General features: G+C 36.7%; 1 protein-coding gene and 1 pseudogene across 1 annotated transcript in view; both read left to right on the top strand.

The window, feature by feature from the left end:
• The window catches only part of ARHGAP24 (Rho GTPase activating protein 24), a 511,224-nt gene that overhangs the window by 77,801 nt on the left and 409,572 nt on the right, over nucleotides 1-23,851 (top strand). Inside the window, exon 2 of the mRNA XM_004285424.3 lies at nucleotides 9,641-9,840. Within this exon, the coding sequence (XP_004285472.1) occupies nucleotides 9,661-9,840 (180 nt within the window). The 5' untranslated portion in view covers nucleotides 9,641-9,660. The remainder of the gene's footprint in view (nucleotides 1-9,640; nucleotides 9,841-23,851) is intronic.
• Nucleotides 1,466-1,553, top strand: LOC117198617 (uncharacterized; annotated as a pseudogene).

The raw sequence follows: 23,851 nt of genomic DNA, 5'->3' as shown, positions 1-23,851 counted from the left end.
ATGGCAGTGGGATGGTGCTACCATCAGAAACAACATGGAATGAGGGAGAGAGGGTTCCCAAGGATAGGCTTCTGGACATTCCAAATATTATATGTCCCACCAAATTTCCTATTTTTTAAAAATGGCTTTTTACAATGTATAAAATAAAATATTAAATTAAAAAATGGCTTTTTATATATGGGATTTATTTATCTTTCACGGAACTCTTAATTAAATATATTCAGGTGCAGTAAAGCTAGATTTCTATTCTGCTCATCTAAAACTGAAGTGTGAATTAATTAGATACTTTGAAGAACTAAAATGTATGCAAATTATATGAGAATAATGTACCTCCTAAATGATTAAAGTTTAATACATCAAAGTCCATCATAATGTGAATGATGCTGAATGAAGTGGAAGAGAAGTCAGATTTTTTCATTTTGACCTGTCCCCACTTTCCTCCAATTATAATGAAAAAATTGGATTGTCAATACCTCAATATAATAAATCATTGGGAGAGTAACCGTGGTTCAGTGATTAGGACAAAATTTATATACTTAGAGTATCCATAATTTTCCAGAGCTTTAAAGCAAGGCTGATGATGTTTAACCCACAGGATTAATTGACAATAAAAGAAGTGGTTCTCATTGGAAATCATTAAGCACCTCAGGGCTTGCATTTGAAGGAGAAAACTTGAGAGTTCATTGTAGACAAATGACTGTCTCAGCCAAAGTTACCTACTTGTATAATATTTTCTTTGAAGTGTGGTTGAGTAAAAAGCTGGCCCCACAGAGAGCCTTGAAATGATAATGTGATCGACAGCATAACTGACTTTCCTGGGTTGGATTCACTAAAGAAATCTGACATCAAAAGTAGCATTTTATACAGGCTTTTGTCTAAGTATAAAAATGTGACCATCAGGGGATAGAGATGGAGGACCTCTTTAAATGACAGGCCCAGAGGTTATTTTCCTATTATGAGAGGAGGACTCACCTGGGAAGGTTCTTCCCACCTTAGCCTGACTGTCTTCCTCAGCATTCCACTTGCTTCAGTTTTGCTCTCTTCACTCTGCCCACTGTGTACAAAAGCTCCCCTTCATGGCTGCCATTGCTTCCCCATCCTCTAGGTACTATAATCCCATTAATTTTCAGATTTAGGTGGAAAGTCTCTTTTCTTTTTTCTTTGAGACAGCTTTTCAAAATAAAGTTTTACCAATGAAAAATGAACTAGGAGGGAGGGGAAAGACACACAAAAGCTTAAAAATTGAGATGTTTATAAAATCTGCTTTCTGATCCTATTTTTAAGGGTCTAGTCATAGATGGGGTTAATTAATATAGAACAAGGGACATTCAACTCCTATTTCCTTTTCCCTGCTTCAGATCCATTTGCTTTGTTCTTTGTGGCCATATGATGCAATGATAGTTGCCATCTTAGAGCTCTCAGCAAACTATTAGTTTTTTCCATTAAAAGAAGTTGACTTTCCTGCTTGCTTTGGCAGCATGTTTACTAAAATTGGAATACTACAGAGAAGATAAGCATGGCCCCTGCAAATTCGAGAAATGTTTTGTATTTTTATGTGATGTACAGCATGGTGACTATAGTTAATAATACTGTATTGCATATTTGATAGTAGCCAGGAGAGTGGATCGTGATAGTTCTCATCCCAAGAAAATAAATTTGTAACTATATATGGTGATTGATATTAAGTTGACTTCTTGTGGTGATTATATTGCAATATATACAAATATTGATTAATTATTTTGTATACCTGAAACTAATATAATGTTATGTCAATTATACCTCAATTTAAAAGAAAAAAAATAGTTGATTTTCTTTTCTTTTCTCATTTCAAATGGCAGTCTCTCTCGGGGAGCACCTGAGTTTCTATTTTCTGTTGGGGGGGGTATTTTCAGTTCTTGGTTTATTTACAGGATCAAAGTAACGAAGAGTCTCTCTCTCCTTTTCATATATGATTGATTTGTTGTGACTGTCTGGAGTGCTGTATTGAGAAGCCATCTGGAGGTACATTTAGGTCCCTCAGGAAGGAGAACTGTGATTAATTAGTAATGGCTGTCATGAGCTTAAGAGTAGCAGCACACTTGCCACATATCTGTCATTTCTCTCAATTCCATCAATGGTAAAACATTTGTTTTGATTTGATTTTTATTTCTACTAAGATTATCAGCCTTGGGAATTCCAGTGATTTTCTTTTTTTTTTTTTACTAATCCCTCAGATACTGATGTGGTGGTGGGAGAACACATCTAAATATATATTAAAATACTTTTCTCCCTGTTGAATTAAAACCTCCTTAAGAAGGAGCAGGTTCTCTCTACAAAGTCTAAGGCATTAAACATACAACAAAAACAAAGTAAATATTTAAACTTTTTTTCAAATTGTTCATCCCATTAAGTCATTTTGATTTCTTACCAAGTGAATATGGAAATACTGAAGCTTAAAGTATAAAATGTAGAGTGACATTCCTGATCCATCCCAACAGGTACATAATTTTCTATTATTGTGTATTCTCTGTTGTTTTCGACAAAATTTCAAATGAATCAAGGAACAGGATATTTAGTGTTTCTTCAGGAAAATAACTGCACATTTACAAAATTATTACTGTTAAATTTCCCCCAGGTATGCTCTTCTGGTGACTATTTTAAACTTTGCCTTCATGACTGTTGTACATTATTCAGTTCTCCTGTTTTCTTCACACTTAAACTCTTCAGTTTTAAGAAGAAATGTTTCTTTATTTTTAATTCGAGTTATAATCCCAGTGAGACAAATGGGATTTCTCTTTGCTCAACAGTTTCTGAAGTTTGGTTTAGCTTTAAGCCACTAAAATCTTAAAGGGTTGTATTTAGACGGGAGAATTTGGACTGAAGTCCTTTCATTTGTGTCTATAACATCAAATGGTTTAGGATTTTTGCACTGCACTCTGGGGAACCTTGAGGCCTCTGAGGTCCATTCTCTTAGGCCCCAAAGACCGACTGATGCATTTGCTTATTCATTCATTCCTCATTCCCTTCCATTTATTTAACAAACCTTTGAGTATTTAGTATATGCTGGTGTGGGGGTTCAGGGAGCCCATATCCTCCAAGAGTTTTGGTGTAGAAGACTGAACAGTAATAAGCATATGGCCACATGTGACAAAGGCTATGTTCAGAGTGACATGGGAACTTGTGGAAAGGGAACATCCAGACTGGGGATGGCAGTGGCTCTAGGGAAGACTTCGTAGAGGAGCTGAATAGAAGTTAATCACACAGTGAGAACAACCAAGTGTGGAAAACCCTTTCAAAGTATTTTTAAAAATTTGATTGCTTCCTGAAAACAGACTTGGCCTCCTGGAATTTATCTTGGAGCTAAAACAATCTCCACTAGATCCACTGCAATATGGGATCTAGAGTGCTGATTCCCTTGTAGGTATCACAGTTTGATTCATTCTTCCAGTGGAGAGGTGGTGTGGTATAGTGTGAGGTACAGAAAGTGCACTGTTTTTCACTCATCAGTTTTCTTTAGTTAGAGGTTACTTAGGCTACTAAGATGTAATTCTTTAAATATTTTTGTGCACACATTTTGTAAATGTACATTGTCTTAGTCTGCTCTGGCTGCCATAAAAAAATATCGTAGACTGGATGGCTGAAACAACAGAAATTTATTTTCTCACAGTTCTGGAGGCTGGAACTCTGAGATCAAGGTACTAGCCACGTTCTGGTAAAGCTTTCTTCCTGGCTTGCAGATGGTCACCTTCTCGCTGTGTGTTCATATGGCCTTTCCTTAGTGCCTGCTTGGGGAAAGAGAGAGAGAGAGAAATCAGGCCTGAAATTATTTAAATATTTAGAATTTTAAAAGAGTTTTAAGTTCTAATCAGGTAAATAATTGCAGTTATTAAAGAAATGTTCTGGTAAATAATAAAAATAAAAATATAACTTCATAGGTTGACAGTAGTATACCACAACCAGTTTGTTCAGTGAACCTCGTATGGAAAGCTCTTTTATGTTCTTTGCTTCATCAAAGAATGTCAGATCAGCAGGAATATCCTTACATGTCTGCCAGTGGCGTGGAACTTAGTATTTTAAAAAATGAGAAAAGAATCTTAACAAATATGTTGCCTTTAAGGGTTTTCTTCTCTAGGAAGAAGACACACACAATGTGTATATACCCACATACACACACACATGCATGTTCATATACACATGTATGCATATATGTGTACACACACTTGCATTCACACATATGAATGAATACATACACATATGCACACATACTATATAATTCCCTGTGTGTGTTTTTGTGGTGTGAACCATTACCTATAGAAAGGCTATATGCTAGCATTTAGGCATACAGCTCAATAAAATGTACTACTGCTTGTCAAACCAGCATGTTAGCAACAGATACAGAACAGGTTTTTTTTAATAAGAAAAGTGTTAGAATTCAGATAAATATTGGCCCTCTGTAGTTATACATCATGTACAGTGCAATCACATTCATTTTACAAAGGAGTTAGGCTCCACCGTCAACACAAAAGGTGACAATTGGATGTGAAAAAAATGACCCTTGAAAGTTATACAAATTGCTCACAAATTGCAGTATTTTACCAACTCTGCCAGTTTTATATTTGTTTTCTCTCCTAGCAACAGAACAGATCACTGTTCTTTAAACAACTGGAGTAGTTTATTTGTGTTGAGCAGCCATGTGGTATGAAATCATGTGTACTCTGAAGCTCTGGGATCATGTGTGTACGGTGCGATACTCTCCCCACCAGAGCTGAGGGAGCTGATGCTGGCTGTAAAAATGCACCTCCCGCTGGTCCCACATATGTGGGAGCACATGTTCATTGAGTGTTAAGGAGGCATTGTGGTGGAACGTGGTTTAAGTTGTTCTCTCTCCTCCTCTTTCCCTGTAGCTTCCTCCTCCTTTGCCGTTCTCTTGTGTTTGCTGAACATTGTCATCTTGTAGGTAAACTCGAACACACTGCAGCTCTATAGCATATGGCATTCTATTTAGATACATCTTTGTTTATGTGCCTGTTTATAGGTTCTTTGTTGAAACAAAGTTACAAATAATACCTATGCGTGTGGCTGTTGGACTTCTAGAAAATTCTGTTAAGAGCAGGAATTTCATTTCTGATCGCACCATGTAATACTCGCAGCATGCGTTCCTAGCTCATCTGGTTGCAAAAAAGTACTATACGAGTAGATGTACAAACCAGTTTCCATCCCTGGAAGATAATTTAAATCTGTTAGCCCATCAAATGAAGGGACCGTTTTGAGCTCCGGCATAATACAGTAGCTATCATTAAGGCTGTGAATACACAAGTTAACTGAATTCTGCTTTTGTTTTAGTTTAGAGTAACCATTTATTTATGTTACTGTTTTGTTGCTTTGCTAAACACTGAGGTCGATGGTCCTACTGGCATCTCATATACAACCCAGCTGCCACGGCCTGACCACAGGAAAGTACTTTCCCAGTGGAGATTCAGTTAAAACATTCTCTGAGAATCTGAGTGAGCGAACCATACTTTCCTTCAAGCAAAACCAGAATTGATTACATGTATTTCCTGCCAAAGCTAAGAGGTGCAGTTTTGAATTTCTTCAGAAAGGGCAATTTCAGGTTCACTTAAATTTTGTGATTTTAACATTGTGTTTAAGAACAATTTTCATGTTAATTGAAGTGTTCTGTGTCAAAGGAGGAAAAAAAATCAAGTTCTTAAGGTAGACCATCTTCTTTAAGGCATTAAATGGAAATTCACAACTTTCCAAAATATTCTTTGTAGGAATTCTATTGTGATTGTTACATAGCTTCATTCCTTGATTCAACAATTGCTTGCTGAGTGCAAAATAAGCACTGGATATACTGCAGTGAGGAGAAGCAAGTTCTTGACCTGTTGAAGTGTGTGGGATCCTGCAGGGGTGATCAGCAATAAACAGCTAAAGAAACAGCAATTTAGAGAAGTGTCAGGAAGACAGAGGACAGAATTCAGTGATAGAGAATAACAAGAGGGAAACTAATTCACTAGGTGATTCGTAATGGTGGTTGGAGGTAGTAGGTTTTAGGCTGAGACTTAAAGGATGAGAAGAGGTGGGCCATGTAAAGAGCATGAGGCAGAGCAGCCTAGGCAGAGATCAGCAAGCATCAAAACTCCAGGCATTGGAGGGGTGGGATAGGGAGGGTGGGAGGGAGGGAGACGCCAGAGGGAAGAGATATGGGAACATATGTATATGTATAACTGATTCAATTTGTTATGGGGCAGAAACTAACACACCATTGTAAAGCAATTATACCCCAATAAAGAAGTTAAAAAAATAATAAAAAAAAAAAAAAAAAAAAAAACTCCAGGCATAAAGGAGCTTGGGTGTTTCCAGAACTGAAAGTAACCTGGTGTTGCTGCATCAGAGCTTTTAAGTGTGTATGTGTGTGTGTGTGTGTGTGTGTGTGTGTGTGTGTGTGTGGCATGCGGGGAAATGAGGAGGTGATGGTATGAGATTAGATTAGATCAGTAAATGGGTGTCAGATGATTCAGAACCTTGTATGCCATGGTTAAGACTCTAGATTTTAAAATAAGTACAATGGAAACCAATCAAAAATTTAAGAGTAGAGAATCATTATCTGATTTAATTTTTTAAAGCTCACTTTGGCTATTTTGTGGAGAATGAAACATGTGTGAGCATGTTTCATTGTGTTTGTGGTTAAAAATGGAAGCAATGAGACCAGTTGGAGGGCCATCAGAATCATCCAGTCAAAGACAATGGTGGCTTGGGTAATAGACTGGTGATGGAGATGGAATCAACTGGATAGATTTGAAATACTTTTTGGAGGCATCTTCTGAATTTACAGGTACATTTGATATTCAGGGTGAGGAGGAATCAGGAATCTAAAGTGATCACTTTTTCTTTTTTCCAACTGGTCATATCATGGTAGCCTTTACTAAGATTGGGTGTTGGGCAAGATCAGGTTTCAGATGGAGATCATGTTCACTTTTAGATATCTAGCACCAAACCTATTGCAAAATTTATTAATTCATCAAACATTGATTGAGCTTCACCATATGCCAGATATTGTACTAAGTGTTGAGGATATCTGGTGTCCTTATGCTTATGGAATTACAGAGATGGTAGATTTCAGGGTGCAAGAAGGGACCATAGTTGGAAATCATCCAGTCCAACATCCTTATTTTAAAGATGAAGGGTAGAATTTGAAGCATTTGATTTTTGAAGAAATATCAAGACTCCTCTATAAAAATTATGGTTATCTTAGTAAAACTTAACTTTACTCAACCAGCAAAAATTGTGGTATTATTTTCCCTTAGGGATATCATACAATCTCTTTTCATTTCTGTTTTAATGAATTGTTACAATTAGTACTATTAAAACACTTTCTGTTGCATTCTGAAGTCATGAAAATATGGGCATTATAGCCAGCAGTTCAGTGAGTGATGCTGTCATTGGTTTCATTAGGCTTATAAACAACACATGCAAGAAGAATCATAAACCATGTTCAAATGTGCACACATTTTTTTACTAAGGGTTGATAGTAGACAAATGTGGAATTGGACACTTGTATTTTTTATATTATTGATGGTAGGTTGATATTTACCTTGAAACCTTTTAGAGGAGATTTTTCAAATTTAATGGAAAGAATTAATATGAGAGGGGAAAAAAGAAGGGCTGCAAAGAAAAAATTTGTTGTTGTGCAATGAATTCTAGATTTGTGTGTGTGCAAGTGGATATATGTTGGATTTTTTAAGAGCTTATTCAATTTTATAAGTTAATATATTTGGTTAAAGAATAAATAGGTAATGATGAGATAACAAGTTTTGTAGATGTGAACAATTTAAACACCAGGAAACCAAAAAATATTATTTAGAGTGGTCTAGGTAAGCATACTTATTATCTAAATTATGATACAGCATTTATTATTCATTTAAAGTGAGATTTACTTGGCTCTTTATCCTAGGTCAAGTACTGTGAAAGAAAAGAGATGAAAGTTCCTGCCCTAAGGGCATAAAAAACTTGAAGCATCAGGCATGATCCAGTCTCATCACACACATGCACACACACGATGGGAGACTGTTTCCTGCAGTGAGCGGTGATTGCCATAGGAATGCCCTATGGAGAGAAGGAAGTTTCAAGATGTTTTGTAGAGATGAGGGCCTGTTCATCAGAAGGATGTTTCAGGATAAGAAAGGAAAAAGTGGACATTGAATGAGATAGATGGCAGTCAAGTGACCTACCTGAAGATTAAAAGTAGGTTGAAGAGGTGACGATAAAAGCAAGGATGGAGCTAGATTAGAATGCATGCCAATGGAGGCGGCAAAACTCCTGAGAGGATGGTTGAAATGGTCAAAATAAGAAATATTTAGCTCTGCTTCTTCCCTGTAAGTGGAAGGGCAGGACTAAATTCAAAGAAACCAGAAGTCCAAGGTTTAACCCTGTACCTTCAAGGAAGAAACGTAACAGCCAAGGGCTGACAGTCGAAACTTCATGGAATTTATAACTAGGATTGTGTACACATAAATTAATTGAAAAATTAGTAGTGAAAATAAAGACTAGATAGAAAGATAGCTTGTTTTCTGGAATCTGGCTGAAAAAATAAAAGCTTTGTGCATGAATATACCAGAACAGGAGTAATCTATGTTTTATTAATTAATCTGTATCCTTATATCCTCATGAAAGATACAAGCGTAAGAGTGTAGTTTTCACTTTCTGAAAAAGTGCTTAGGAATAAACATTGGCAAGAACCTGCAGGAAGCCTTCAGGACAGGAAAATGTCTTTTGTTCTTAAACACTTGTCCCTGGCTCTCCCAAAAGCCACCTTCTTACTGTGGTGTTTTAGCGTCTCACCTGTAGATTAATATTTCCTCTATGATAAATTAATTTGCTTGCTATGGACAGTGTGTATGACCTTATATTCCTTCACAATAACCTTGAAATTTTCTTCATCATGCAGTTGACTGGAACACACCACTCACTCCTGAAGTTTGAAAGAGACTCACTGGCGGGACTTTTTTCTTTTCTTTTTTTTTTTTTTTCTTAAGCTTTTTCAGCTGCACTAATTCTTAACCAGCCAAAGAAACTCTCAAGGGGATACTTTGGGGGAAAGGGGAGCAGAGACATCTTGAGAAATTTTTACATATGTAAAACAAATGTCTTCCACTGAGGTTTTTAAAATAGTCCCTTTAAACTGTAACATGTGTCAGGCTAAGTTTGCTCAAATAATCACAGGCCTGCACAAACAGGTCCCAATCAGTACACACCAGACACAGAGGCCCATTTTCATGAGAGTTATGTTTTTGTTGGTGGTTTTAGTTTGTCTTCAGAAATTGCCTCTTGCGTTGGTGGTGTAGTGGTGAGCATAGCTGCCTTCCCCAAATTACTTCTTAACCCATTATCTCTAGAACTTTCCCATTCTTTAAGTCTACTTAGGAAAAAAGGTATATTATCTCACAGCTGAGTGGGAAGACGCAAGGAACTCTGTCCAAGTTTTCTCCAGGAATATTGTTGTCAGGTTTGTGGTTTGCTTCTAGAAATTTGGTATGTGAGTTAATTTACATTTTTCACCCTACCTCCAGCTTTTTTTTTTTAAGGGACAGGGGTAATTTAAGAGGGAATTGAATATATCAGAGCACCTTATTTTTGTTGTTGTTGTCTGTTTGCTAAATAGGAAAGTCCATCAGCTTGGTAATGGAGGAGAGCAATGACTCCATGGAGAACCCCCAACAAGGCCAAGGGCGGAACAATGCCATGAAGTGTGGGTGGCTGAGGAAGCAGGGAGGCTTTGTCAAGACTTGGCATACCCGTTGGTTTGTGCTCAAAGGAGATCAACTCTATTATTTCAAAGACGAAGATGAAACCAAGCCCTTGGTAAGTAGGAGAAAATTAAAGCATTGTGGTGCTTAGTAGTCTAAGAAGTAGAGGGTTTGCTAGAAACTGATGGAGACTGAGGTCAACCCAATCTCCCTGGTCTCCTTCATTTCGTTGGCATCTTTCACACTCTTTCTCATTGTTTACTTTGGTTCAAGATGATGAATTTGATAATTGAGGCCAAGAGACAAATTACACTTGTCGAATATTAATTTTAACTTTTACGAAGCTGTAACAGAGTGTCTGAGTCCCTCAGGCAAACTTACTTCACGTGGAAATGGTAATGGACATCTGCTAGAAGATATATTCTATAGCCAAAACATCTCTCTTTTTCTCAGAAGTAAGTTGAAAGATTTGAAGGAAAACTGTAAATGCAATTTTAAGTAATTTCTGAGACACCTTCAGTATCAACTCTCTGGGGGCTTCCCTCCACTCTAACTCACATAAAATATGGATATAGTGCTAAACCAGACAATGTTGATACATCCAACCAGCATACACAGTATAGTCCCCTGGGAATAGTTTCTATGTTTCTTTGTGGTTTCTTACTGGTCTTTTATTTACTGTTTCTTACTGGTCTTTTAAATAAAGGAAACAATTATTTTCTCAGCCACAAATCTCTGGGTTGCAATTAGAGAAAGGAAAAATCTCCATCATTCCCTGTAGGTACAACAAGCTTTCTTAGCTATGATCATTGCTTATCAATTAATGAAAGGAGGTGGGAACTGAGGTATCACTTCTGTGTTCTTCCTTCATCTACATCTATAAAATATATAAATAAGAGAAAAAATGTTTTAGATCAGTTTACATAAACATCCCTAACAGTATGTTCTTGAGGCTATTTGCCTTGTATTAAAATGTAAGAATTTAATTAGGAATTTGGATCAAGCCTCTGCTTTAGTATTTTAAATTCCTCAGACATTATAATTTAACAAAGTTCTCATTAGTATAATTGAATTACATAAAGATAGCAATGAATTTACAAACTACTCATTTTTTGAAATTGCTATTTTTTTTAGCATATTTTTACCAGGGCCAAGCATTAGACTAAGAATTTATATATATATATATGTTATGAAATGCTTACAATAATCCTGTGAGGTAGGATTATCCTCACTTAAGTATGACGAAATCAATGTTTAGGTGTAATGCATATTACCCAAAGTTAGACAGGGGTGCCATATTTTGCCTCTAGTTAGGTCCAAGTTCATATAGCCTCAGCCAAAGATCTCATAAATCAATAAAAGTATCCCATATTGATATCATGAGAATTACAGTGCATTTCCATACCTGCTATTGTTTTCATTGCAGCAAATCAGTGAAGAATATGGGGGTTATCATTAAAGATGAAGAAATTGTGTCTTAGTGACATGAAGCAACATGACCCCCATCATATAGAGATCAGAGGCAAAGGAGTAAAGTCTTTTGTTTCTTAACTCTTACTCTAGGGTTCTTTTCTTGTACCTTGTTTTAAACTATGTAGTACTCACAGTAGGTATTATCCTGAACATAAAATCATTTTTACCAAACTGAGGTTAATGTGAAAAAATGTAGAACGTGGGGGATCCAGTATGGAAACTGTGATATGGAGGACCGTGTTCAATAAAACAGAAGTATGAGTAATTTTCAATATTTTATCCTATGAACTCTTGTTCTGGCGTGGTTTGGGTGGACTGGGTTGTTAAACAGAATGGGTACAAATCAAATGATCAATTAGGTCTCATCTAGAACCTAAACAAGAGATTAGGGGAGAAAACAGAGGTTTCAGGGGCTGAGTGGCTAGAGAATTGAAAGGAAATTGAACAAACATTTTGACTCTTTGGTGAGCTCAGTGTACCTTCTAGTAATGAAGATAGGATACAATGGGTCAAGCTCGAGCTCAAAATTTCTAAAATTTGAGAAATTGCAGATGTCAGAGAATATGCACATGACCCCTCTAAACTGTTAAAAGAGGATATTATCAAATTGCCTTGGCTACTGTCCTCTGTGGAATTTCTTAGAAGGTCTACAGTCACAAATAGTATTCAGTGCAATGTAGTTATTTTGACAAAAAGTTGGAAATATAAATAAGAAGATGCAAAAACTTCTGATTAATTCAAATGAAACTCTGCCTCAAAGTGAAAATTACTTTCATTCATAATATTTCTAAGATAAATAATATTTTGATATTAGTATTAGTTACTAGTATTTGTAGACTTATAATGACTGAAATTAACAAAATAGTTATATTGACAAGAAAATACTAATTCTTATACAAACCAAACATAGACTACAATCATTCCCCCCCTCCAAAAAAGGTTTCTTAATTTTTCTTCTACTTATTACTTGTTAAAGATTTGCTGTTAATAAAGCAGTAATAGTTTGGGGTGAATAACTTTGAATTATTATTCTTTTTTTGGATCATCTTTTATGACAGTACAAGCACCAGGAATTTTGACATAGTACTTTTAAATTTTAATCTTTTACACTGATGTTTAGACATGTGAGCACGGAATCAGATGAAGATCTAGCAATTCCTATATCAGAGGACATTTTGGAATTTGAAAGGACCATGTATTTGCCCATGAATGGATTAATTTCTTACTTTAAAGTGAGTTCTTTAAGTGAGCATAGATGCCTGACACATTGTAAGTGCTGCAGCACATTTTTGGACGAGTTGGTGAGTGATTCAGTAAAATATATCTCTAGCCAAGCAGGGTTGGGTCAGGAGCATGTGCTGTCACTAGTACTGACTATCCTCAGCTTCATGTATCAAAATCATAACGTGTATTTAAAATAATGAAGTTTAAATTACATTAAATAAATCCTGTAGTGATATAGAATAATCCTAAGAATTCGATGAAGAACAATTGAATATCCTGAAAAATGTTAAAACGGGAAAAAATTTAGTTGTTATAAAACCCCTCATTTTATAGATAAAGGGTGCGTGTGTGTGTGTGTGTGTGTGTGTGTGTGTGTGTGTGTGTGTGTATCAACCAAGGGATACTGTTGATGAGTAGCAGATGATGAACTGAAAAATCAGATTTCCTTGCTCCTGATCCAGTGTTCCTTCAGTTTAGGCTTTTGCCTGCTCACATATCCTCATCTATTTTTTAGATTTGCTTCCAGTCAGAAGTACTGTTTTCAGTATTGGCACTTTCAAGCATAAGAATGCCCTTGACCTTCATATATTTTGATGAGGGCTATTTCAATAATACTGGAGGAAACATCACTAATGAAATGAAAAAAAAACTTCACTCTTCTAAGCATTCCTAACCAGCTGAAAATGTTCAATAAACTTAATCTGGATTGGTTTTCCTCTCTCTTAATAGTATTTCTAAAATGAAAGGATTAAAACCCTTGAAATGTGTGTCCCTCCTGTCCTAGAAAGAGGCTCTCAATTTATTTTAGTGAAACTTTCTCTGAGTTTCTCCACTCAATAAAGAGAATAAACTCCATCATTATCCTTGTTATTAAAAACTGCACATCTGTTGGGAGAAACATGTAAACAAAATTATAATTGTGACAGGCTACCATGTAAACACTGAGTGCTCAGAAAACACAGATACAATTAGTGCCAGGGAGTGAGTGGTGAGTGGCTAGAGGAGTTGGGGGAGGCTGTGCAAAGCAAGAGGTGACCCTTACCTGGGGTGCTGAAGGTTGGTGGGAATTTTCCAGTTACATAAATTGGGGAAAGGAATTCAGAGCAGAGGAAAGATATGGAGTTGTAGAATAGATATCTATAAATAGCTCCATATTGTGAAGGCAGCAAAATGACAAGAAATGGGCTTAGAGAGATTGGTGGGGCCACAGCAAAAATGGATGTGTATGTCACACAAAGAGGCTGGATTCTCAGGTAGGTAATGGGAAGCTCTTCCCAAAACACCTGAGCTACTCAAGATGCAAAACCACACTACCCTGTTAGAAAGGAATAATGATGGCTGTTTCCTGATGTCTCCTCTGGCTGCCGTGATAGAATACCATAGACAGGGACGCTTAAACAACAGAAATTAATTTTCTCAGAGTTCTAGAGGCTGGAAATCCAAGATCAAGATGCTTCCAGAGTTGGTTTCAGGTGAAGCTTCTCTTCCTGGCTCATAGACAACTGCCTTCCATCTGTGTCCTCACATGGCCTTTACTTTGTACACAGGAGAGTGAGAGAGCCCTGGTGTCTCTTCTTAAAAGGACATGAATCCTATCAGATAGCCCCATCATTATGGCATCATTTAACGTTAAAGGCCCCAAATACAGTCACAGTGGGGGTTAGGTCTTTAATGTGAATGGGGGGGGCGGCCCAATTCAATCCATAATACCTAATATGTTGAAAACCTATGTTAATAAATATAATTTTCTCAGTTAAGTTTTTCTTCCATCTGTACTGTCTATCTTCATGTCTACTAGAACCTAATATATGTGATTTAGTGCATTTTAAACTTAACTATTTGAACCTAATATTGATGTTTCGTATTCTTATTCAAATTGCAAATTCAAATTCTCCTTTCTCTGGGGACAGTACCTGGTTTGTAAACAAGACTTTCCAGCCTGTAGCCAGGGTTCTCCTGGCCATATATTGGAGGTCTATCTCAAAATATAACTGCTTTATATTTAATATACATCAAACTAAAATCTTTAGTATCCTATACTTTTAAAAATGAAACTTTAGTTCATCTAGGCTGAAACCCTCTCCAGAAACCATTTTCTACAGTGTTTGCAATTACATGGATACAGATTTTATTTAGAACAGATTTAAAAATAAAGTTGATTTTTGTTGTTTCTGAAAAAACAAACACGGAAAAGTGATGTATGTAGCCAATTTTGAACATACACTAATGCATCCTTTATTTCTGTTACTCATAGAACACTACTGTAAACATCCTATAGTACTGTATTTTTTCACTTTTTGTTTAATATTTTTTCTATTTTAATCTTTAAAATAAAGCTCTATTTACATACAGAAAAAAGTTTAAAATTATACTGTACGGAAGAATTTATTTTTAAAAAAGTCTTCCATCTACCTGCATACTCCTAGTACTTTTGGGTAGCTATGAAAAATGTTTTAAAACAGATTTAAACTAAGTTTGTGACAATATTGTTTGCCTATTTTTCATTAATAATCATGACAAATGACTGTGGCTTTAGTTACAGATATTATAACATGGGGTAAGCAGCTGAGTTATAAAGTATGATTATTATAGCTATCCTAAAAGTAAGACAGTTATATAGATTTTGTTAAATGAATTTAGTGATAAATTCCTAGTACTTTTTTGGAACCATTTGTTTTATTTCTATCCTGAAGTATATTATTACTTAAATAATAACCAAGTCTCAAGTATGGCCATACTAGTGAATGTCTCTGACATATCCTGGGTACTAGAACTTGACACTGGAAAGCATTCATTTTTAGAAGCCAGTCTGGCACTCCTGATAAAATGACTAAAATCCAAATAGGCACTAACCCAATTAATCTAGTCTAGACTTTCTACAACAGATATTGATCCACTTGTGTGGGGAGAGTTTTTCTGGACATGATGAGGATGACACTGTATTAGATCACAATGGATTTTATTAACTTAGAGAACAAAGTGATTTTCAGTGAATTATAACCTGAGGTCTGACCTCTAAATGTGCAAAAATTGATTACCGATTTAAGAGTAAGCTCTAATTTTATATATTTAATGAAACTTGTGAGTTAACGAAATCTAGAGATCTCTAAGGCAATTGCTGTTCTCTGTTAAAGTATATGAGCCAGGGGACTTCCCTGATGGTCCAGTGGGTAAGACTCTATGCTCCCAATGCAGGTGGCCCGGGTTCGATCCCTGTTTGGGGAACTAGATCCCACATGCATGCCGCAACTAAGAGTTCACATGCCGCAACTGAGAAGTGCACATGCCGCAACTAAGAAGTATGCATGCTGCAACTAAAAAGGATCCCTTGTCGCAACTAAGGATCCCTCATGCTGCAATGAAGATCCTGCGTGCCACAACTAAGACCCAGCGCAGCAAAAATAAATAAATAAATATTTATTTTAAAATATAAAGTATATGAGCCAGAAGCAGCCAAAACCCCGATTGCGTGTTTAAAATAATACTGGAGGGACTTCCCTGGTGGTCCAGTGGTTAAGATTCTGTGCTTCCAATGCAGTGGGCAAGGATTCAATCCTTGGTCAGGGATCCCGCATGCTGCATGGCACAGCCAAAAAATAATAATAATACTAAAAACCTTGAAACTTGAATTTCAGCTTCAAATCTATAACTGACTTTCTATGTAGCATCTAAGTCTTTTGCCATTTAAAAAGACACATAAGAAGGTATTGTGTGTCATCATAAATTTTTAGGAACTCTTAGCTCTTTCCTAGAAATTATATCAAAAGATAGTGTTATTAATATAAAATATTTAATTCTGCTATTTGTTGAATAATTTTTTATTGCTTATGGAAGTCACCTAGGCATGGCATTTATTTATTTCAGTGTGGTTAAAACAGGCTTTTGAGTTACAATGTTTGGTTTGAATCTTGATTCATCTACCAAATAACTATGATATACTAGGTAGTGATTAAGCTGGTTTAAGCTTCAATTTACTAATCTGTGCAATGGGATAATAGTAGCACCTACCTCATAACATTAAGAGGTTTAAATGAGATAATTTATGGAACGAATCTTAGAAAGCAGTAGCATATAGTAAGCCTAAAATAAATGTTAGCTACTTTTATAATATTGGTTTGACAAAAAGAGTTTATTTCTTGAGATGTTCACCTTAATCATTCATTCATTTCATTATTTTTAACACATATTTATAGATTTTGAGTGTACCTGTAGTTATTATGCTAGATTCTAAGAAACAAAAAGATGCTGTAACTGATGGTATAAAAAGATAGACACTCCCACGCAAAAAACAAAAAAAGGTTTAAAAGGAAGAAGCTGATTTCTTTCTCAGGTGAAGGTCCAAAGTGATTCTAGGTAAGTGAGGAGGTCTGCTTCAAAAAACTGTTTAGAAACTTAAGCTGCCAGTGATTTTGCCATTTTAACTTTTGGCTTCAAAATTCATCATGGGGTCATTTCCTTCCCAGTCACCTAGAAGGCAGTATAAAATAGTGTACTGCATAGAAGGATTAGGTGGACTGATAGTGGCTCTTATCACTTCTATTCGCATTCTGTTAGATAGAACTGAGTCACATGATCATTCCTAACTGCACAGGAGGCTGGGCATGCAGCCTAGCTTTATCCTGGGAGCAGAGGGGAATGTGGGTATGAAAAAAGAGTTAGCAGTCTCTGCCACAGAGACAAATAATGCTAAATATCCATGAAGGTGGTGCTCAATTCTAGTGGCTGTTATAGACAATTGCAGTTACCGTACAGTGTAATGAGTATTAAAATAAGGAAAGTATAGAGAACCATTAGGAAGCCACGGGAGGGGCACCTATAACCACTTCAAGGTTCAGGGAGAGTTTTTCAAAAGAATATATATTTAACCTGAGAATTGAAGGAGAGCATAACTTTATTACAAGCAGTTGGGTTGATATATGTGGCAGAATTAAAGGTGTAGGTCATGGTCCTTCAGTAGATTGTTGGAGAATTGATAATGGCTGAGTATTTCAGCACCTAAGAAAGAAGACAAGCAGTGATTCTTCCCTTGCTTTTATGTGCCTATTTTTCTTGGTTTACTGGATTTAGAGCTAAACAGTGAAAACAGGGCTTATTCTATGTATAGCTCACTGTGGAGGAATCCAAAATTCTCACCTATCCAAAAAGGCCTCCTCTGACAGTCCTGCAACTCTGTCTGGTGTTCCTATTTTTCATTATTTTGTACTGTGCAATAATTTCTGGAAAAAATTTTGAAAGGCAACTATGCCACAAACACTTGGTCTTCTATCATCCGTTATTACCTTACCACGAATCATGGTAATCAGTCACTTTTGACTGTAGGAGGAAGAGCTGAGAAAATCTGCTGCTGCTGGAGAGGGTACTTAGTATGGAAGAGCAGCAAAGCATGTCTTGGACAAAGGGAAATTGATGGATGGGCATGGTGGCCAGAGGGATCAGTGTGAGAGAAGACTTCATCGTCATAATTTCCTCTAGAATTGACTCTGTCCAGCGTGGTCATTTCTCTGGAAAGCAGTTGAGCCCAGTTTTTTTTTTTTTTTTTTTGGCCGCACTGGGTCTTTGTTGCTGCGCGCCAGCTTTCTCTAGCTGCGGTGAGCAGGGGCTACTCTTCCTTGTGGTGCACGGGCATCTCATTGCAGTGGCTTCAATTTTTGCCGAGCATGGGCTCTAGGTGAGCGGGCTTCAGTAGTTGTGGCACCGGGCTTAGTTGCTCCGTGGCATGTGGGATTTTCCCAGACCAGGGATCGAACCTGTGTCCCCTGCATTAGCAGGTGGATTCTTAATCACTGTGCCACCAGGGAAGTCCCAGCCCAGTTGTTCTGTGTACAAGTTCTAGCATCAGACTCCCTGTGTTCAGCCTAGACTCGATCACTAGTGATAGGCTTTGGGTGAGTTAGTTGTTGTTTACTTGGGTTACTTACACATATGTAAAATGTGAGTAATAATAATACTTATCTAATAAGTAGTTGTTAGCATACATGAAATGACGTGTCTAGAATACTTTTACAATATGTGGCCACATATTAAGCACTCAGTAAATATTGACTATTGTTACCATCACCACCACTACGATCATCATCATCATCATCATCATCATTTTTACCATCTTTTACCATCAGGATACCCTGACACAGCAGTTTAGAAATCAGGTTCTATAATATATACTTTATTAATTGTGTAACAAAGGGAATGATAGATGATCAGCCCATGTAAGTAATGCTAACTTCAGAGAAGAAGATAACTTGTTTTCACTTGTGATCTATGCTGCCAATACAGTGAACTCAAATGGAAAGATTCTCCAAAAAACCTTTGCAGGATGTCTTTTCTCTTTGTTTAAGTTACTTTTGGGGCCCCTTCAGAGCTTATCAAAATGATTATGAGGACAGCCAAGGAGTCTTGAAGGATTCTTTCTGGACCATCCCAGAGAGAGGCAGCCCTAGTATTCTCGTCTCACACACAGCACTTTTTCCTCAACAACAATTTGGAGAGAGATCTACTGGAGTTGAATCCCTTGAGTTCCGCTTCTAACATTTACTCATATTGACTGAAGGCTTTTGTATTTGTGATGCAATTCAACAGACAGAACCAGATAATTCATATGCTATCTCATTAGCATAAGTTTAGATCTATTTCCATTATCCCAACTAGTGGAGAAGAGAATGTAGGGAAAAAAGGTTAATGGTTGAAAATATAATTTGAATATTTATATTTTTAGTGCTTAGAGTAATATATTTTAAATGGCTACATTTTCTTCCCCTGGTGTATGAAGTATTTCATAGCTATTTGCTATGAAATTTTCTTTCAGGTTTCTTTTGAGCACTCAATCTTTCTTGCCATTCTTCTTTAGCTTTATCCTGCATAAATCCAGATGCTCTCTGTTTTCTAGTGTTATTACCATATGTTCATTCATTCAGCGACTGTTTATCAATTGTAAACTACATGAATTATAATTTACAAAATGTTTTGATCGCTTTTTGTGTAAAAGGAAGCAACCCTAGATACATGAATGATTAATCTTACTTTCCGAATTTTGGCTTCTTTCCCTTAGCATATTTTCAGGGTTCATCCATATTGTAGCATGTATTAGTAGTTCATTCCTTATATGGCCTAATAATATTCACTTGTCTCGATATGCCACATTTTATATATATATCCATTCTCCAGCTGACAAACATTTCGGTTGTTTCCCACTCTGGGACTATTATGAATAATGCTGCTATGAGCATTTGAGTACAAGTTTTTGTATAGACATATGTTTCCATTTCTCTTGGTTATATACATAGAAGTGGAGTTGATGGGATATACAGCAACTGTATGTTTAACCTTTTGAGGAAATATGCCAGCCATCTTTAATTATTAAATTCCAATCTGATTTAACACTCAAGCCTCACACTGGTTAATTTATTCATTTTTTTAAACATCTTTATTGGGGTATAATTGCTTTACAATGGTGTGCTAGTTTCTGCTTTATAACAAAGTGAATCAGCTATACATATACATATGTTCCCATATCTCTTCCCTCTTGCATCTCCCTCCCTCCCATTCTACCTATCTCACCCCTCCAGGCGGTCAAAAAGCACTGAGCTGATCTCCCTGTGCTATGGAGCTGCTTCCCACTAGCTATCTATTTTATATTTGGTAGTGTATATATGTCCATGCCACTCTCTCACTTCATCCCAGTTTACCCTTCGCCCTCCTCATGTCTTCAAGTCCATTCTCTACGTCTGCATCTGTATTCCTGTCCCGTCCCTAGGTTCGTCAGAACCTTTATTTTTTATTTATTTAGATTCCATATATATGTGTGAGCATACGGTATTTGTTTTATACTTTCTGACTTCACTCTGTATGACAGACTTTAGGTCCATCCACCTCACCACAAACACCTCAATTTCATTTCTTTTTAACGCTGAGTAATATTTCATTGTATATATGTGCCACATCTTTATCCATTCATTTGTTGATGGACACTTAGGTTGCTTCCATGTCCTGGCTACTGTAAATAGAGCTGCAATGAACATTGTGGTACATGACTCTTTTTTTTTTTTTAACATCTTTATTGGGGTATAATTGCTTTACAATGGTGTGTTAGTTTCTGCTTTATAACAAAGTGAATCAGTTATACATATACATATGTTCCCATATGTCTTCCCTCTTGCGTCTTCCTCCCTCCCACCCTCCCTATCCCACCCCTCCAGGCTGTCACAAAGCACCGAGCCAATATCCCTGTGCCATGCGGCTGCTTCCCACTAGCTATCTACCTTACTACGTTTGTTAGTGTGTATATGTCCATGACTCTCTCTTGCCCTGTCACAGCTCACTCTTCCCCCTCCCCATAACCTCAAGTCTTTTCTCTAGTAGGTCTGCGTCTTTATTCCTGCCTTACCCCTAGGTTCTTCATGACATTTTTTTTTCTTAAATTCCATATGTATGTGTTAGCATACGGTATGTGTCTTTTTCTTTCTGACTTACTTCACTCTGTATGACAGACCCTAGGTCTATCCACCTCATTACAAATAGCTCAATTTCATTTCTTTTTATGGCTGAGTAATATTCCATTGTATATATGTGCCATATCTTCTTTATCCATTCATCCGATGATGGATGGTTGTTTCCATCTCCGGGCTATTGTAAATAGAGCTGCAATGAACTTAGGTTGTTTCCATCTCCGGGCTTAGGTTGTTTCCATCTCCGGGCTATTGTAAATAGAGCTGCAATGAACATTTTGGTACATGACTGTTTTTGAATTTTGGTTTTCTCAGGGTATATGCCCAGTAGTGGGATTGCTGGGTCATATGGTAGTTCTATTTGTAGTTTTTTAAGGAACCTCCATACTGTTCTCCATAGTGGCTGAACCAATTCACATTCCCACCAGCAGTGCAAGAGTGTTCCCTTTTCTCCACATTCTCTCCAGCATTTAATGTTTCTAGATTTTTTGATGATGGCCATTCTGACTGGTGTGAGATGATATCTCATTGTAGTTTTGATTTGCATTTCTCTAATGATTAATGATGTTGAGCATTCTTTCATGTGTTTGTTGGCAGTCTGTATATCTTCTTTGGAGAAATGTCTATTTAGGTCTTCTGCCCATTTTTGGATTGGGTTGTTTGTTTTTTTGTTATTGAGCTGCATGAGCTGCTTGTAAATTTTGGAGATTAATCCTTTGTCAGTTGCTTCATTTGCAAATATTTTCTCCCATTCTGAGGGTTGTCCTTTGGTCTTGTTTATGGTTTCCTTTGCTGTGCAAAAGCTTTGAAGTTTCATTAGGTCCCATTTGTTTATTTTTGTTTTTATTTCCATTACTCTAGGAGGTGGGTCAGAAAGGAGATTGCTGTGATTTATGTCATAGAGTGTTCTGCCTATGTTTTCCTCTAAGAGTTTGATAGTTTCTGGCCTTACATTTAGGTCTTTAATCCATTTTGAGCTTATTTTTGTGTATGGTGTTAGGGAGTGATCTAATCTCATACTTTTACATGTACCTGTCCAGTTTTCCCAGCACCCCTTATTGAAGAGGCTGTCCTTTCTCCACTGTACATCCCTGCCACCTTTATCAAAGATAAGGTGTCCATATGTGCGTGGGTTTATCTCTGCGCTTTCTATCCTGTTCCATTGATCTATCTTTCTGTTTTTGTGCCAGTACCATACTGTCCTGATTACTGTAACTTTGTAGTATAGTCTGAAGTCAGGGAGCCTGATTCCTCTTGTTCCTTTTTTTGTTCTCAAGATTGCTTTGGCTATTCGGGGTCTTTTGTGTTTCCATACAAATTGTGAAATTTTTTGTTCTAGTTCTGTGAAAAATGCCAGTGGTCGTTTGATAGGGACTGCATTGAATCTATAGATTGCTTTGGGTAGTAGAGTCATTTTCACAATGTTGATTCTTCCAATCCAAGAACATGGTATATCTCTCCATCTATTTGTATCATCTTTAATTTCTTTCATCAGTGTCTTATAATTTTCTGCATACAGGTCTTTTGTCTCCTTAGGTAGGTTTATTCCTAGATATTTTATTCTTTTTGTTGCAATGGTAAATGGGAGTGTTTTCTTGATTTCACTTTCAGATTTTTCATCATTAGTGTATAGGAATGCCAGAGATTTCTGTGCATTACATGACTGTTTTTGAGTTATGGTTTTCTCAGGGTATATGCCCACTAGTGGGATTGCTGGGTCATATGGTAGTTCTATTTTCAGTTTTGTAAGGAACCTCCATACTGTTCTCCATAGTGCTGTATCAATTTACATTCCCACCAACAGTGCAAGAGGGTTCTCTTTTCTCCACACCCTCTCCAGCATTTATTGTTTGAGGATTTTTTGATGATGGCCATTCTGACTGGTGTGAGGTGACACCTCATTTTAATTTTGATTTGCATTTCCCTAATGATTAGTGATGTTGAGCATTCTTTCATGTGTTTGTTGGCAGTCTGTATATCTTCTTTGGAGAAATGTCTGTTTAGGTCTTCTGCCCATTTTTGGATTGGGTTGTTTGTTTTTTGATATTGAGCTGCATGAGCTGCTTGTATATTTTGGAGATTAATCCTTTGTCAGTTGCTTCATTTGCAAATATTTTCTCCCTTTCTTAGGGTTGTCTTTTCATCTTGTTTATGATTTCCTTTGCTGTGCAAAATCTTTTAAGTTTCATTAAGTCCCATTTGTTTATTTTTGTTTTTATTTCCATTTCTCTAGGAGGTGGGTCAAAAAGGATCTTGCTGTGATTTATGTCATAGAGTGTTCTGCCTATGTTTTCCTCTAAGAGCTTGATAGTGTCTGGCCTTACATTTAGGTCTTTAATCCATTTTGAGTTTATTTTTCTGTATGGTGTTATGGAGTGTTCTAATTTCATTCTTTTCCATGTAACTGTCCAGGTTTCCCAGCACCACTTATTGAAGAGGCTAACTTTTCTCCATTCTATATTCTTGCCTCTCCTATCAAAGATAAGGTGACCATATGTGCGTGGGTTTACCTCTGGGCTTTCTATCCTGTTCCATTGACCTATATTTCTGTTTTTGTGCCAGTACCATACTGTCTTGATTACTGTAACTTTGTAGTATAGTCTGAAGTCAGGGAGCCTGATTCCTCCAGCACAGTTTTTCTTTCTCAAGAGTGCTTTGCCTATTCAGGGTCTTGTGTTACCATACAAACCATGAAATTTTTGTTCTAGTTCTGTGAAAAATGCCATTCGTAGTTTGATAGGGATTGCATTGAATTTGTAGATTGCTTTGGGTAGTAGAGTCATTTTCACAATGTTGATTCTTCCAATCCAAGAACATGGTATATCTCTCCATCTGTTTGTATCATTTTTAATTTCTTTCATCAGTGTCTTATAGTTTTCTGCATACAGGTCTTTTTTCTCCTTAGGTAGGTTTATTCCTAGATATTTTATTCTTTTTGTTGCAATGGTAAATGGGAGTGTTTTCTTGATTTCACTTTCAGATTTTTCA

Source organism: Orcinus orca, chromosome 4, assembly GCF_937001465.1.
Source record: "Orcinus orca chromosome 4, mOrcOrc1.1, whole genome shotgun sequence".
Lineage (NCBI taxonomy): Eukaryota > Metazoa > Chordata > Mammalia > Artiodactyla > Delphinidae > Orcinus > Orcinus orca.
Note: the sequence above shows the minus strand (reverse complement) of the source record. Positions and strands in the feature narration are given on the sequence as shown.